This window comes from Oryctolagus cuniculus, chromosome 12 (assembly GCF_051225735.1).
Source record: "Oryctolagus cuniculus isolate XC-2025 breed Fujian yellow rabbit chromosome 12, ASM5122573v1, whole genome shotgun sequence".
NCBI classification, from domain to species: domain Eukaryota; kingdom Metazoa; phylum Chordata; class Mammalia; order Lagomorpha; family Leporidae; genus Oryctolagus; species Oryctolagus cuniculus.
In genome coordinates this window covers 72291618-72308432 of record NC_142878.1, presented here as the reverse complement: position 1 = coordinate 72308432, position 16815 = coordinate 72291618, and the positions used below count along the sequence as shown (strand labels likewise).

General features: G+C 41.2%; 2 protein-coding genes across 15 annotated transcripts in view; one reads left to right on the top strand and one right to left on the bottom strand.

The window, feature by feature from the left end:
- Window positions 1-4319, top strand: part of FAM227B (family with sequence similarity 227 member B) — a 256763-nt gene extending 252444 nt beyond the window's left edge. The window contains exons 14-16 of the mRNA XM_089310279.1: window positions 238-318; window positions 2047-2121; window positions 4074-4319. Of these exons, the coding sequence (XP_089166405.1) occupies window positions 238-318; window positions 2047-2121; window positions 4074-4188 (271 nt within the window). The 3' untranslated portion in view covers window positions 4189-4319. The remainder of the gene's footprint in view (window positions 1-237; window positions 319-2046; window positions 2122-4073) is intronic.
- Window positions 4320-7795: 3476 nt separating this feature from the next.
- GALK2 (galactokinase 2) overlaps window positions 7796-16815 on the bottom strand; it is a 145429-nt gene continuing 136409 nt past the window's right edge. For all 14 annotated transcript variants that reach the window (XR_016218094.1, XR_016218096.1, XM_008269030.5 and 11 more), the window contains one exon: window positions 7796-8353. Coding sequence is in view for 12 of the 14 variants with exons in the window: in XM_008269030.5 (XP_008267252.1) it covers window positions 8146-8353 (208 nt within the window). In the remaining 2 variants the exon portion in view is untranslated. The remainder of the gene's footprint in view (window positions 8354-16815) is intronic.

The window sequence follows — 16815 nt, the reverse complement described above, 5'->3', positions numbered from 1 at the left end:
ATGATGTTATCAAATCATCATACTCTATAGTTGGTGTGGTCCAGATAATGATCTGATGGGTGTTGTCTTCTTTCCATCCTTTTAGTATAACTCCAGACATAATATTCATGTTTGCACCTGAGATCACTCATGACATGGAAGCATAGGCTAGTGGTCCTCTTGCGTCTCCTGTGAAAGGTATTGTTTACCACTCCCAAATGTTGTGAGTTGGAAAGCTTTCCTTAACCATGAGCCCAGCACACCACCTGCTCCAACATACTCTGATATCATCAGGGAGGCGAAAAAACAATTTGAAAGAAACTACAAGGAATTTAGAATGTAAGCTGCTGCCAAACTTTTGTTAAATATAAAATCATACTTTTAAATAGCTGGAAGTGATCATAGAAATCATCTAAATTAAGCTTCTTATTTTGCTGATCCTGCAAATTATCTGAGCATCTTACAGATTTAGAGATTCTTTTCAGGTAAATGGTGTATGTTATAACCATAGAGCCATAGCAAGTGTCAGGAACCAAAGAGAGGAAGGAAGCTATACTGTGGTGTGGTTGAGGATGCACCCTAACGTGGGCTACAGCTGCAGAGAATACAGTATAATCCATGTACAAAGATGAGCCCTGAAAAAGGGAAGAGCTTGTGTGTAGTAGGGGTTCCCTGGAGCTGGATGGAAGCTGGGGTGGTATTGAAGTAGGTAAGAGAGGTCTTTTACAGAATGCTTTCTTGGGGAACAGTTTCAGGTTTTTGTGGTTAATTTAAATGACTGCTTGTGCCCAATCATGTACTAGAAAACTACTGATGGGTTAATAAATGAGTTATCCATCAGTTTTTATAAGAACAAATTGGCAGGATCCAGTTCTTCAGTCCATATTAAGGTAACTGCCTAGAGACTTTATTACTGTAAGAGGGAGAAAGGATGGGTATCCTCCTCTTTGGGAATCCATGGCTGGTCAGAGAACACCTATTGCTAAGTGAGGTAAGTAAAGGAGCAGCCAGATAGGACCTATTCAGCAGACAGTGACAGTTCTGAGACCCTGATTTCCACAGATGCCCAATCCCCTTCCCTGCCACACATGCAGTATATTTCCCTTAGATTTCCTAAGCTTGCTGGGAACAAGATATCCTAGTAAGGGTGCCATGGAAGCAGAAAGATGGCATTCAGGCCATAATAAGGTGTCTTGGGCAATGCTTTGGGCACATGTTTCTAAGAGGGAGTGTGTTGGGTGATTCCTCACATCAAATAGTGCATAGACTCTGGCCTCAGAATCAGCCCTTAAGGCATTCAGATCTGGCTAAAAAGCCCATGAGAGTTTCTCAGGCATGGAAAGGCAAGACACGGTGGCAAAAAATGACCTAAATGAAAGATCTCTGTGAGTGAGATCCCAGTGGAATGAATGGGCCATCAAAGAAGGAGGTACCTTTCTCTGAAGGGAGGAGAGAACTTCCACTTTGACTATGGCCTCGTCTAAATAAATAAGGTTGGAGTTTGTGAACTCAAGAGGCTACCATAACCTTGGAAGCTCAAGACAAGAGCCTCGGGTGATTACTGACATCATAAATAAGAGTGTCAATTGTTAAATCAACAACAGGAGTCCCTGTGCACTTACTCCTCATGTAGTGTCTCTGTCCTTATGTGTTTACTATGCAAATTTATGGTAAAACTTGTCTTCAAACAGTACTTTATACTTTGTGTGTCTGTGTGGGTGCAAACTGTTGAAATGTTTACTTAGTATATACTGAGTTGATCTTCTATATATAAAGATAATTAAAAATGAATCTTAATGAAGAATAGGATGGGAGAGGGAGTAGGAGATGGGATGGTTTGTGGGTAGGAGGGTGGTTATGGGGGGAAAAACCACTATAATTCAAAAGTTGTACTTTTGAAATTTATATTTATTAAATAAAAGTTTTCTTAGTGCATAGAGAGAGATAAATTAGTTTGTAAAGGACATTTACTGACATATTTGTGCCAGTTAATTGATTATTTATTCTTTCCCAATTAAGATTGCCTGCTTTATCTTAAAATTTAACTCCAAAATTTTGACTTCATAGAGAAAAGCAAAGAATTAATGAAGAAATAAAATTCCTAAAACAGCGACAGGAAAGAATTGACAAGGAGCTTGACAGGTTTGTTTTGTATTCAACTTTGTAATACTTAAAGTCATTTTAATTAATGAATGTTACATTAAATCACTAGTTATTAAGTAAAACTACATTTACTATAATACCTGCAAAATGGATTTTCTCTTTAACCAGTTCATCTGGAATAACACTTTTTTATCCACAAAAATCACCTATCTTGCTAATTTAATTACTAAACATTGTCATCAACTGTTTTTACTCCTCCAGCTATGGGACTTAAAATAAACCCAGCCCTGCCCTAGGGAAGATGTAAACTAGAAAAACAGCATGTTTAGCTGGTCTCTCCTGGGCTAATTCCTTGTTTCCATTCTGTTCTGCCTTTCTGCTTCCTCTACACATACAAACATTTTTCCCCAATGAAGCAAGGAAAATTGAGCTCATTTAATTTGTTTATTTTATAAATTGGAGTATAAAAAGGAAAACTACAAATTTTAAGAACAACCACTTCTTCCAACACACCCACATGCACAAGAATAAGTATCAGATGGGTACAGCCCTTCACAAAAAGCCCCCCTGGGAAACTAGAACTGCGCCAGTCACATGTCATACTTGTAAATACTATTTTGGAACTTAGAAAGTTAGTTTTCACTTATATGAAAAAATCCAACCCATTATTTTAGAATCTTATCTCACTTCACCAGAAACCTCACATTCAAACGTGTAAGGTCAAATTTCAAGTGGTGTTACAGGTTTCCACAATCAAATCCACACAAGACAGAATTTCTCACCGTCGAAGCTGTGCAGAAGAATCTAGGCGAGTTCTCAGGGTAACCCCCAAGAAGCATTCAGATATATTTTATGTAAGGGCACGTTGTAGGAGAAAGTGAAGGGGAAAATACTCATTTGGCTATATAAATCCCATGTGCTTGTGAAATTTATAGGCATGGCATATAAGCTTCCATCTGTCATCTTCAAAAAAACTACACCCATGAAGTCGAAAGGCAGTCACAAGAGGGAGGATTAGATAGTGACAATGACCACAGGACTTGGTGAATATTTTTTTTTTTTTTTTGACAGGCAGAGTTAGACAGTGAGAGAGACAGAAAGGTCTTCCTTCCGTTGGTTCACCCCCCAAATGGCTGCTACGGCCGGCGTGCTGCACTGATCTGAAACCAGGAGCCAGGTGCTTCCTCCTGGTCTCCCATGGGGTGCAGAGCCCAAGCACTTGGGCCATCCTCCACTGCACTCCCTGGCCACAGCAGAGCTGGCCTGGAAGAGGGGCAACCGGGACAGAATCCGGCGCCCCGACCCGGACTAGAACCCGGAGTGCCGGCGCCACAAGCGGAGGATTAGCCAAGTGAGGTGCAGTGCCAGCTGACTTGGTGAATATTCTAAAACCAGTGACTGGTATACATTAAAAGGGTGCAACTGAGAAAGGGCACCAGGGATAATTTGGAGTGTGTTTAAACAGGATTATGAATAAGAGCCAGTTTGGGATAAGAATGAAAAGACAGATGTGTGACCCAGAGGAAAACAGAAAGTGAGAAGAAAACAGAGGTTGAGGAGAAAAAACTGACAGAGATAAAGACTGAGTGAGGGGCATGTGTCTGTCACAGAGCATCAATGCAAAAGACCTACGACTTGGTAGCCTCAGACTGAAGAAACACGGAAGGAACCTAGAACAGGCCTGTCACCTAATCCACACTTCCTGGTACAGCAGTGTGTACTTTGAATTTTCAGAAAATTTTACTTCCTACAAATTTTATGAGGAGTTGGGAATCTTCTGCTTTCCCAGGCCATAGCAGAGAGCTGGATTGGAAGTAGAGCAGCCAGGACTTGAACTGGCGCCCATATGGGATGCCGGCGCTGCAGGCCAGGGCTTTAACCTGCTGCACTGCAGTGCCAGCCCCACATATTAAAATCTTTATAAATGTTGGCTATTAATTTGTGTCAGTATAAAGACAGTTTGGCTACTAATTTTCCTTATCCATAATTAGACTCCAAGCAAAGGCTATGAAGAAGCCTTATGAAGTTCAGAGTGACTTTGAGAAGTTCCTACATAAATTGGTATGTTTCCTTTCTGAAAATAATAATTCTCTCCCTAGTTTCTAATATATACACTGGGTAATATTTCATAAGCAGTATCTGATTCACACCCAAGTTACAGTGGCGCAACAAAATGTATTCTTGGTATTTAATCATCCATATGCACATTTAAGATATTCTTTATTTAAGGCCGGCGCCGTGGCTCAATAGGCTAATCCTCCGCCTAGCGGCGCCGGCACACCGGGTTCTAGTCCCGGTCGGGGCGCCGGATTCTGTCCCGGTTGCCCCTCTTCCAGGCCAGCCCTCTGCTGTGGCCAGGGAGTGCAGTGGAGGATGGCCCAGGTGCTTGGGCCCTGCACCCCATGGGAGACCAGGAAAAGCACCTGGCTCCTGGCTCCTGCCATCGGATCAGCGTGGTGCGCCGGCCGCAGCATGCAGGCCGCGGCGGCCATTGGAGGGTGAACCAATGGCAAAGGAAGACCTTTCTCTCTGTCTCTCTCTCTCTCACTGTCCACTCTGCCTGTCAAAAAAAAAAAAAAAAAAGATATTCTTTATTTAACATATTTACTGACAATCTCATGCCCTTCTTTCCCATTCCTTGCCTCCAATGGACAGTTTATGCAACTGAAAACCTCCAAAAGCCGTTAGAGCTACAAGTTTCCTTTTATTTTTCATTAATAATTCAACAAAAGCATATTGAATATGTTGCTATGTTAGATGAATGGTCCCTGGCCTAAATTAACCAAAACACAAGGCAGACTGCGATAAAGCTCTAAACAGGACTCTACTGTGAGGAAGAAAGGAAGGGAAGGAGACTCTGCCTTCTTCCTGGTTTTCTTTGTCCTTGTCCCTTCGGCTCCTTCTTACTTTGTGGAAAATTCTGTTAAGTCTAAAGGACCTCTTCCTGTCCAACAGGCACATGTATACAATAAAGCTGAAAGTGGTACAACTGGAGATCAGCAATCAAAGACAACCTTATATTTTCAGTATCTCAGGCTTCCACTTAAAATCAAGAGCAATCCAATTGGCTAATGGTATAATGTCAATAATGAGTCAAATAATAAATTCCTACTTGGGCCTGAAGGGTGATAGAACACAGTGAAATACCTGGATGTCTCTCTTGAGCAGGGCCATTCTTTACTTCACACACACACGCACACACACACACACACACACACACACACTCATTTTTCTTGATTTATCTTTCCTAGTATCAACAGACGCATGGTAAAAGAGAAACACTTAATGTAAGAATACAACAGTGTCACTGTGCTGGTGAAGGGCGAGTGGTCTCAATTTGTCAATGATAAGTGATGCATCAGGGAAACTACAAGGGGCTGTGGGAATTGTAGCACCCTGGAGAGTCACACCTCACCTAACAAGACAGCTACTACCTCAGCTCCAGGTCTTTGTTGCCTTGTAGGCAGGTAGACCAAAATGTTATCAGATTTTCCACTATCAGTAATAAAGATTCTTCAGTAAAACCTTCTTCTTTGAACCCCAAGATTTTGAAACACTGTATGAGTATTTTCTGACTACATTTAGTTTGCAAAAAAACATCTGTAAACCAGATGTGGCCCATAAACTGACAGTTTGCAACCCCTGGTCGAAAGTCTGCCTAGATTTGGACCTTTTAAAAAGCTGACTCCAGCCCATGTAGCCAATATTATTCTTCACTATATTCCAAAGCCTCTGTACACATCGTGTGCGTAGGTTCCACTCACATGCAACACCTGCTCTCTAGCTTTCAAAATTTATTCACTAGTCCATTTGCTGCATGAAACTTTTCTCCAGTGACTCCAGACAAGTTTTCTATCTCTATTATAAATACCTAGAACAACTCTTAGTGATGGTAGAATTGAAATATAGTTCTTTTCAAGCTAGAAATCAAAACAGATATGTATTTGATGGCTTACAGGAGTACACACAAAATTTTTATTCATCTATTGCAAAGCAGAAATCATGCGGTTAAAAAATTTAAGTAGTATAGCAAAGTGATGACAAGTATCTTTTTTTTTTTTTTTTGGACAGGCAGAGTGGACAGAGAGAGAGACAGAGAGAAAGGTCTTCCTTTTGCCGTTGGTTCACCCTCCAGTGGCCACCATGGCCGGCGCACCACGCTGATCCGAAGCCAGGAGCCAGGTGCTTATCCTGGTCTCCCGTGGGGTGCAGGGCCCAAGCACTTGGGCCACCTTCCACTGCACTCCCTGGCCACAGCAAAGAGCTGGCCTGGAAGAGGGGCAACCGGGACAGAATCCGGCGCCCCGACCGGGACTAGAACCCGGTGTGCCAGCGCCGCTAGGCAGAGGATTAGCCTATTGAGCCGCGGCGCCGGCCAAGTATCTTTTTTTGTAACAGTGATTCAGGTATCTTTAAAAAGTTATACACACATGACAAATCCTTTGTGGAAAATTGCAAGATATTAAAAACAAAGGGTTTTAAATTTAAACTACTTGAATTTAAAGAATTCAAAATTTTTTCAACAAAGTTTAATTAAGAATTCTGAAGTGCCTACCTTTCTGCTAAGAATAAAAATTTATCAGAAGTTTATTTTACAACAGAATATTTTTCTAATACTTTATGTATGTTGTCCTTTAAGAATTATCATAACCAACTTTTCTTAGGCCACTGTAAAACTGAGATTCTAGATGATGATGCTCAATCTTTGAGTTGCGCATCAATGAACAATCAAAATCAAAGAAAAATGGAAAATTGTGATAGTTTCCTAGATAATTCAAACTGCAAAACCGCTGTTTATGTTATCTGAATATTTTAGCTAATTGTGTTTTGGTCAAAATTACCATATAATTCAGGAAGGCATTCCTGTAGTCTGACCATGAAAGAAAGTCATTCATTTGCCACCATTACATGGCCAAACATTTCTTTCCACTCTTGATGAATACACACAGGTACCCACCAATACTATTACCAAGCCTACAATCAACTTTAAGCCTTTTCCTGCTACTCTCACCTATATCCCTGCATACCTATATCCTTACACTAGCCACAGTACTCAGGTAACATAACGACATTCCTGCACACCTACCTTACTGGCTGAAATACTCATGTACAAACCAAAAAACAAAACAAAACAAAAAAAACCCTCAGTAACCTACTCATGAAAACACACACAAAAGTGATGGAAGGCATCAGTGTAGTTTCCAGAATACATGTTTCTTGGATTGAAGATGCATTTGAGGAAAGATTGGATAGAGTGGGAAGAACAAATCAAATTATCTGAATTATTATCTAGATAATTCTATATTTCACTATGATATGAGAGACACTTATAGTGTCATCTAAGTTAACTACTGAGTGATGGAGATAGTTTAAGTGCCAAAAGAACTACATTGTATGACAATACATTTTTTAAAAAAGCAATTTAAATGATCCTGGGTTTTTCTTCCTAATTCCAATACATCGTTTGCCAGAAAAAAAAAGTGACCCTTACCATCTTAATAATTTGGAAAATTTCACATTCAAGTACACGGTGTTAAAGAAAATTTATGAATTTTCAATCATGTATTATTTTCACAGCGTTCTGAAGAAAGCATGGATTTAGAATATATGACATCACAGTCATCATCATCAACGGAAATCTACACATTGGAGGAAGCAGAACACAGTGAGAAACCAGAAATTAATTAAATTCAAGAATAATAGACACAGTCAATTTTATCAGTTTAATTGTAGCAGTATGTTTATTTAAGTCAAGTCCAATCCATGTATTTAGAGTGTTTTATCATTTATCTTTAAAAATCTTCCCATCGACAATCTCAGTAAATCATCCTTAAAATACCTAAGTCTAATGTTGTCTCTGATTAGTTTTTTAAAATCCTATTTTAAGGTGGAAAAATAATCATTATGAAGCATAGAGAGCTTTCAGCTGTTTGTAAATACATCTTGATAATAGCAACTGTAAATTATAACACAAAACAGAAAGAGAATTAATTTACTGTGGCATAGGAAGTCTTGGAAGTGCCTAAATGCCCTAAATAGTTTTCTGAGATTTTTTTACATTGTTTAGGCCTCAAGGAAAACCAAAGCCCCACCTCCAGGTTTGGTAGCAAACAAGCTCTGTTTCTCAGGTGCAAAGCTTGCGTCACTCCCCTGGTAAAAAGCTTCCTGCACATTTGCCAGGAAGCCAGGCAGCTTGTCAACAGGCACTATTGATACGGTGCAGCCTCCCCATCCTGCTCCAGTAAGCCGTGATCCTTGAGCACCAAATTTCCTAAAACAGAAAATGAAAATAAGAATGATTTGCTTGGAGTCACAGAACACATTGCCAACCCATGTTCTCGACAGGGAATATGTGGGGGTTTTTGGGTGGTGTCAAACACTTTAGGACATCAAGAAGCATATAATGTTTCACAAGGTGATTTGGAATGTCTTCATTGTATCCAAAGTGAGTCCCTGCTTTTGAATGCAAGGAGTAAAAGTACTCCCATTTCTGAAGTCTGGCAATAACCAGCTGTAGACTTGATTCCATAAAGTAGCCACTTAAAGAGTTGTGTTTCAAGACTAAAGGTAAACCAGGAAGAGGGAGTAAAAAGAAAACAGGCAATGGACATGATTAATATGAATCAGAAGATCACTTCAAATAAGGGCAAATCAAAAGCAAGGACGCTTCCTCCTGTGGCTATTTCAGCTGCATTCTTCAGGCTTGGCTATTTCACACACTAGAGTCAGTCCCCTAGAACAGATAGCCTAGATTCATGCTAAATAAACATATCAGCAAAGAAGTTGTTATTAAACTCTAGGAGAGTTGGTTTCAGGAGTGGGGAACCTTTTTTCTGCCAAGGACCACTGGATATTTATAACATCATTCACAGGTCATATAAAATTATCAACTTAAAAATTAGCCTGCTATAGATTTATTGAATTTCCAGTCCCACCTGTGGTTGCCTTGGCAGAGACAGACCAAATGATTTCCTGGGCTTTATGTGGCCCACAGGCCAGACAGTCCCCAACCCTGTAAAATCTCTAATGGAAAAATAGGCAAACCTTTCCACAGAGAGGAAGGTAGACCCTACCACTTTCTACCACCTTCCCCATGTCTTCTGTTGTTGGCTTGAGAACTGGACTCAGAACTACCATGAGAGGAGATGTGTCTGCCTGGGAAATGAGCACATAAACTGGCACACAGCAAGTGGTATTTCAGTCACCATCAACCAGGCACAGTTTCAATCCTAAGATCTGAACCAACGAAAACGGCGCTATACAGAGTGCAAGGATCACTCATCTTTAAAAGATGCAATTTGCCCTGCCAACAAAAGTTAACATGTACTTCCAATTAATTCTTTCTAATAAAATTTACTCCAAATTAGTAGCATATTAAAAAACACCATAATTAATTTAGCACAGTTTTGTCCCTTTTTTCCATCTAAATGAGCTACTTTACTTCCTGGAAAATATCAATAGATTATTACCCCTATTCCAGGACATTAGAATTAGTGTACACCAGTAATTCATTTCCCCCCTCAATGATTTTCTCAATTGATTTCTTTTCATCATCCATTTTATTCATTAAAATATGCTTTCCAAATGAAAATGAATATTTAAGGAAGAAAAATGCTTACAAACAAATAAAGAATACTGATTTCTGCCTATCCTTCAAACATTCAGCATGTGGTACAGAAGCTGAACTGAGCCAAACTCTTATCCAGACTAAAAATGTTCTCTGATTCTAGGATTCTAGGATTATTTTGAGTTCCTAGGTTGGCAAAGGGCCTGTTTGCTGTTGGCTGATTATTTTTAAAGTTGTCATCCAATCATATCAAAAACTCTAACTATGTAAGATGCTGGAGAAAACTGAGAGGTCTCTACAGCCTCTGCGGAAGACCCAGCCAACCCTGGAGCAGTCTAGAGAACAAAAATGTGCCAAACCATGCCATTGTGCTGGACTCAACTCACCAAGTCTTTAATGGTCTTTAATGCATATTTTCTTAAACTTTCTCATTTGAGCAGTTTTTGAAAGCTGTGGTTTCAAAACTGAACCTAAAGCAAATTGAGAGTATTGTTTCTAATCTGGATGCAGAACCCATAGGAATTGTGCTAGAGGGCATATTTTCCTGAGCCTCCTGCCAGTTTCCAGAGAGCAAAAACTGGAAGTCCTTGTAGGTGAAAACTCACGCGTTCACTTCTGAGTCTCCAGAACCGCTCTGTCACCACCCTGCCTACTGCAGATGAAATGGGCTGGGTCGTATCAGCCACAAGGTCCAGAACGATCAGAGCTCGAATTTCCCAAATAGGGAATGGTAAGTGCTTTATAAATGGCCTTCTGTCCCTGTGCCAATGGCACCAGTCAACAGCCTGCCCTGCTACACACACTCACAGCAGCACAAAGATTGTGTCTGCTGTGTCTCTTAATAGGCCGTATATCATAGAAATTTCAACGGAGATTCAAAAGTTAGGAGACCAACATAAGCTTTAAATTAAGAAAGAAAAAATAGGTGAGCAAATGGTATTGTGTGCATTTTTGCATTTTTTTCTGCAAGAACAGTGAAATACTTAATATATCTCCTGAGCTATTGCACATTAGAGAGGTGATTCAAGAGTTACAAAAGCCAAAACCCTAAAATCTCCCAAATGATACTCTGATAATTATACCCATTGGATTGGGAAAAAACGTGGAAGGGTTTGTTAAAGCAGCCTTTCCCTTACAGAGTAAGATCTACAAAACAAAGGCTAAGGTAAATGAGGGATGGAGGTTGAAAGGACGTTTTCCTTTGACCCTCTTATCACCAAAAAATGTATTTGCATAATTAAATGCCCAGATACCCAAAATAACCTAACTAAAATTTCCCATATTTCAATGAACTGCTTTGACCATGAAACATGTGCTAAATTTTAAGGGTCGAAAAAGAAATTAAAAAGGACACAACTGCACTACACACTGGAAAGAGGGAAAACCTGGTAATGCATATGCTGGGAGGCAAGCACTCAAGTACTTGAGTGGGGGACCTGGACTGAGTTTCTGGCCAGCCCAGCTTTTGCAGGCATTTGGGGTATGAACCAGTAGATGAAAATATGTCTCTGTCTGTCTCTCTCTCTCCCTCTCTCTGCCTTTCAAATAAGAATTTACAAAATTACATAATTTTTTTAAAGATTTACTTATTTATTTGAAAGGCAGAGTTACAGAGAGGCAGAGACAGAGAGAGACAGAGACAGAGACAGAGTCAGTCTTATATCTGCTGGCTCACTCCCCACATGACTACAACGGCTGGAGCTGTGCAGATCCAATGTGAAGCCAGGAGCCAGGAGCTTCTTCCAGGTCTCCCACATGGGTGCAGGGGCCCACGGGTCTGGGCCATCCTCCACTGCTTTCCCAGGCTATAGCAGAGAGCTGGATCGGAAGTGGAGCATCCGGGACTCGAACCGGTATGCATATGGGACACTGGCACTCAGGCCAGGGCTTTACCCATTATGCCTCAGTGCCAGCCCCAAACACATAATTTTTAAGAGAAAAAGGGAGAGTAGGGAATTATGCCTTGCATTTCTGTTCAATTTGACTTATTTCAAAATATACCTTTTTAATTTTTTTAACTTTTATTTAATGAATATAATTTCCGAAGTACAGCTTATGGATTACAATTGCTCCCCCCCCCATAACTTCCCTCCTACCCCCCGCTCTTTCTCCCCTTCCATTCACATCAAGATTCATTTTTAATTATCTTTATATACAGAAGATCGATTTAGTATATATTAAGTAAAGATTTCAACAGTTTGCACCCACACAGAAACACAAAATGAAAAATACTGTTTGAGTACTAGTTATAGCATTAAATCTCAATGTACAGCATATTAAGGACAGAGACCCTACATGAGGAGTGAGTGCACAGTGACTCCTGTTGTTGACTTAACACATTGACACTCTTGTTTATGGCATCAGTAATCACCCTAGGCTCTTGTCATGAGTTGCCAAGGCTATGGAAGCCTTTTGAGTTCGCCGACTCTGATCATATTTGGACAAGGTCATAGTCAAAGTGGAAGTTCTCTTCTCCCTTCAGAGAAAGGTACCTCCTTCTTTGATGACCTGTTCTTTCCACTGGGAGGGATCTCACTCGTGGAGATCTTTCATTTAGGTCATTTTTTTTCCAGAGTGTCTTGGCTTTCCATGCCTGAAATATTTTCATGGGCTTTTCAGCCGGATCCAAATGCCTCAAGGGCTGAGTCTGAGGGCAGAGTGCTGTTTAGGACATCTGCCATTCTATGAGTCTGCTGTGTATCCCACTTCCCATGTTGGATCGTTCTCTTCCTTTTTTATTCTATCAGTTAGTTTATATCTTACATAGCTGGATATTAAATTATTTGATGAAATCTTGAATTTGGAAACAGTCAATCTGTCTCTAATCACAACCTAGCAGAATTCTAGGAATCTGTAAGTTATTATAATTGACTGCCAAACTGTTAAATTTATTTTCAAATATAAAAGAACCTTACATATAAATATAAGCAATCAATCAGTAGCATGTTCTATACCACAAAATAATTCTAGCTTCTAATTTCTGGAAACTGGCAAGAATCTCGTGAAAATAGACTTTTCCACACAATTTCTATGATTCTTACAGTTCAGTTACAAACACTTTCAGGCTGATTTAGATTCAAGAAACTACAGCCCCCAAATAGGGTTCATACAAGAAAGAATGTGAAAATATGCCCAAAAGTCTATTTTAAATCTTAAGCCACTACAAGGCCACTGAAGAGCAGTTGCTGGGGAGCAAGCAAATGACGTATTTATCAACAAGTGAAAGAGGCCCAAAGAGAAAGAGGCCCTGGGGTAGGGGAAATGGTTCCCTCCATTTTCCATGCCAGGATATGCAGATTACCTTTTTTTTTTTTTTTTTTTTGACAGGTAGAATGGACAGTAAGAGAGAGAGACAAAGAGAAAGGTCTTCCTTTTCCGTTGGTTCACCCCCCAGTGGCCGCTCCGGCAGCGCGCTGTGGCCGGTGCATCACGCTGATCCTAAGCCAGGAGCCAGGTGCTTCTCCTGGTCTCCCATGTGGGTGCAGGGCCCAAGCACTTGGGCCATCCTCCACTGCACTCCCAGGCCACAGCAGAGAGCTGGGCTGGAAGAGGGGCAACCGGGACAGAATCCGGCGCCCAGACCGGGACTAGAACCCGGTGTGCCGGCGCTGCAAGGCAGAGGATTAGCCTGGTGAGCCGCGGTGCCAGCCAGATTACCATTACCATTTAAAGTCATGGGGGAAGAGCAGACACTAGGGGACTGCACTTCATTCTTCCCCATTCACACCTGACGGAGAATGGGTGCAAGGGGCTGGGCAACCAAGCCCTGGAATAAAGTTGTAGAAAGACTTCTAAGGAGAAAAAGCAAATTACCTTCTGTAACCATTGTCAGTCCATTAAAATTTGTCATTCATTGGCCTTAATAGCTTGGGCAATAATGCAGCAATGGATCCTCTCTAATTTCAACAAATGTTAAAACAGAAATAAAAGGCATGAACTATTTTTTATAAGTAAAATCAAAGAACTGATAACAAATGAACTGTCCCACACATAACTGTTTTAGTTTTTTGTGTTCCTCAGTAAATTCTACTTTAAAGTTTAGCCATTTCTTTTAAAAAAAGATTAATTTATTTATTTGAAAGGCAGTTTTATAGCAAGAGGGAGAAAGAGAGGCAGAGACAGAGAGAGAGAGAGAGAGAGAGAGATCTTCCATCTGTTGGTTCACTTCCCAAATGACTGCAATGGCCAGAGCTGGTTCAGTCTGAAGCCACAGTCCAGGAGCCTCTGAAATCTCCCACGTGGGTGCAGGGCCCAAGCACTTGGGCCATCCTCCACTGTTCTCCCAGGCCACAGTAGAGAGCTGCATGGGAAGTGGAGCACCCGGAATGCAAACAGGCACCCATATGGGATGCTGGCATCACAAGCAGAGTTAACTGTATGCCATGGCACAGGCCCCTAGCCATTTCCTTACATTTACATTTTGTTCATTTAAAAAAGATACTTTATAGTTGCCCAAACATCACCTTGTTCTTCATTATTATGCCTTTTCACACAATTAAAATTCTAACATTTATATTTTAATGATTTATTTATTTCTTTGAGAGGCAGAGTCACAGACAGAAAGAGAGAGAGACAAAGAGAGAAAGACCTTCCATACACTGGTTCATTCCCCAAATGGCCACAAGGGCCAATCGGAAGCCAGGAGCCAGGAACTTCCTCTGTATCTCCCATATGAGTGTAGGGGCCCAAGCACTTGGGCCATCTTCTACTGCTTTCCCAGGCCACCAGCAGAGAGCCAGATCGGAAGAGGAGCAGCTGGGACACAAAACAGCGCCCATATAGGATGCCTGTGCCACAGACAGAGGATTAACCTCCTGAGCCACAGCACCAGCCCCTAATTTGATTTTCAATAAATCAATTAATTATGTTAGTGTAGTTTCCTTCTTTATCCCTGGTCCTTACTTTGGATTCTAAACTGTTTCTATTTTTTTTTTTTTTTGAAAAGCATCAAAAGGCACAATTGAAAAAACAGCAAACATTGATGATTTCTTATATTCTTTCTTCCCCTATTCTGTCTGCTTGGGTCCTGAAGTTGTCCTACACATGGTCCTATGGGCGAACTACCTAGGACACCTTTGCAATGCAGTCTAGCTCAGATCACACCAAGATTTCCACTTTTATGTAGTGCCGTGGGTATTTCCAGGCATTCAGACTTTTCACTCAGTCATTCAATTAGTTGTCTTTTTCTGCAATTGCTTGAAAGAAAGCCTTCAGAAATACTGAGGAATTTTAAAGTACCACAGGTGGACCAGGGAGCACCATCTCAAGACCATCTTGGCAGTGTTCTTTCTTGAACTGATTTCAAGTCCTTCCTCCTTCTGGTTCCCTGAAGACGGCTGATCACTCAGATTGCCCAGGTTTACTCACAGCTTCTCCACTGATGTTAACATTTTTCAGGGGAGTATGGATGTGTGGAGATAGCTGTGGTCCTTAATGTAATACTCTACCAGATATTGAGCTTGTGGCACTAGGTGGCCCACACCAGGCCTGCCAAGTTCCTTCGCTGCATATCCAACACCTCCTCTGCCTGGACGAGTGAAGCAGTCATAAGGCCTCAGAGGAAACTAGGATCACCATCATTCATTTGATCCTTTCCCCATGTTTACTACCTGCTGCTCTTCCACCATCTGTCTTGCCAGTTTTTAACCATCCTTTATCTCAGGGATTCTTCTGAATCCCTCCTCCTTGCTGTGCCGCCACAGCTTTTGAAAGTGGAAACTAAGCTTCAATTTCACATGATACACAAATATCCATGTGAAAAGTATGTGTTGACCTTTAAGAAGGAATGACATCAACTCTTGCATCTACTTAATTACTCTCTAAGGTTGTCCTGCCACTCAGATCTTTCAGTAGCCAGCAATCAACTCGGATATTTGGCTGGAGTATTTGGAGACTATTATCTGCTGGTCACAGTGACAGCAAACAAAAATTAATTATATAAGAAGCCTAGAAGATGGCGGAATAGTGACGGCGTGCACTGGTAGTCTGGGAAAAGACAGTTTAATAAAAGTGGAGTTACTGTAGTTCCAGGGAAAGGCTTGGGAAAAAAATTGCAGAGGAAACTCTTCCAGATCTAGTGGATGTGACACGGAGGACCTACAGGGAGAGCAAGGACGCCCACGACTCAGAAGCCCAGCCATGGATTCTGTGCACCAGCGCTGGAAGGGGAGGTGAAACAAAAACCTCAGTAGCCCGAGACATTGGCAGGGAAATGGCAGAAAGAGCCTAGAGGGAATGAGGCTTGAAGCCCTATTGGGTAAAGTTCACCAGGCTGACTGGAGGAGAGAAAAAAATGAATAAATAAGGGGAACCGGCATGGACACGAGCCTCTCTCTCCACTCATCTTACAATGCCGAACAAGGCAAAGAGTAGGCGCCATTTTGGACACACATACAGCAGCGCCCACCATTAGCCAAGCAGAAAAACCTGACTCTGGTGGGGAGAAATAACAGGAGGTTAGTGAAGGTGTGGAGCTAATGAACTGAGACTGTGAAAATCTGAGGGCAGGCAAGAGAACTCACGGAGTACACAAACTCGTTAACCTTGGCAACCCAGTGGGAGACTGCAGAGAAATTTGAGACCACACTGAGGGTTGCATAGACCTTTTGTGTGGTCCTTGGGGTAGAGCAGACAAATACCCACAGGGGCCAGATTTCATACATCGACTACCCTCAATTCTGTTCAGCTGTGCGGCATTACTTCACTTCTGAGTCAAAAAAAAAAAAAAAAAAAAGCGAGCAAGCGAGAGAATAACCTGGGCGAGTCACCTTTGGCACACAATTAACCTTGAAGAACCAAACAGAGCTCTCTGGCCACACCCATCACAGCCTCTAAGGATCCATCAAAAGCAGACAGTCCACTTAATCTAGAGTCATAGTATAATGAGAAAACCACTACAGTGAAGAAACCAAAGAATATCTCCACAATGCCAAACATCAAACGCAGAAACTGAGGAAACAAGAACAAGGAAGACATTATGATGCCCCCAAATGAAAAAGACACCCCAATTCAAGATTATGAAGATGATGAGATAGAAGAAATGCAAGAAACTGATCTCAAAAAATTGATAAGAACATGAAGAAGTTCTCAAAAACAAATTCTTGAATTACAGAAATCCTTACTGGACAGGATAGAAAATCTCTCTCTTGAAAATGAAATATTAAGGA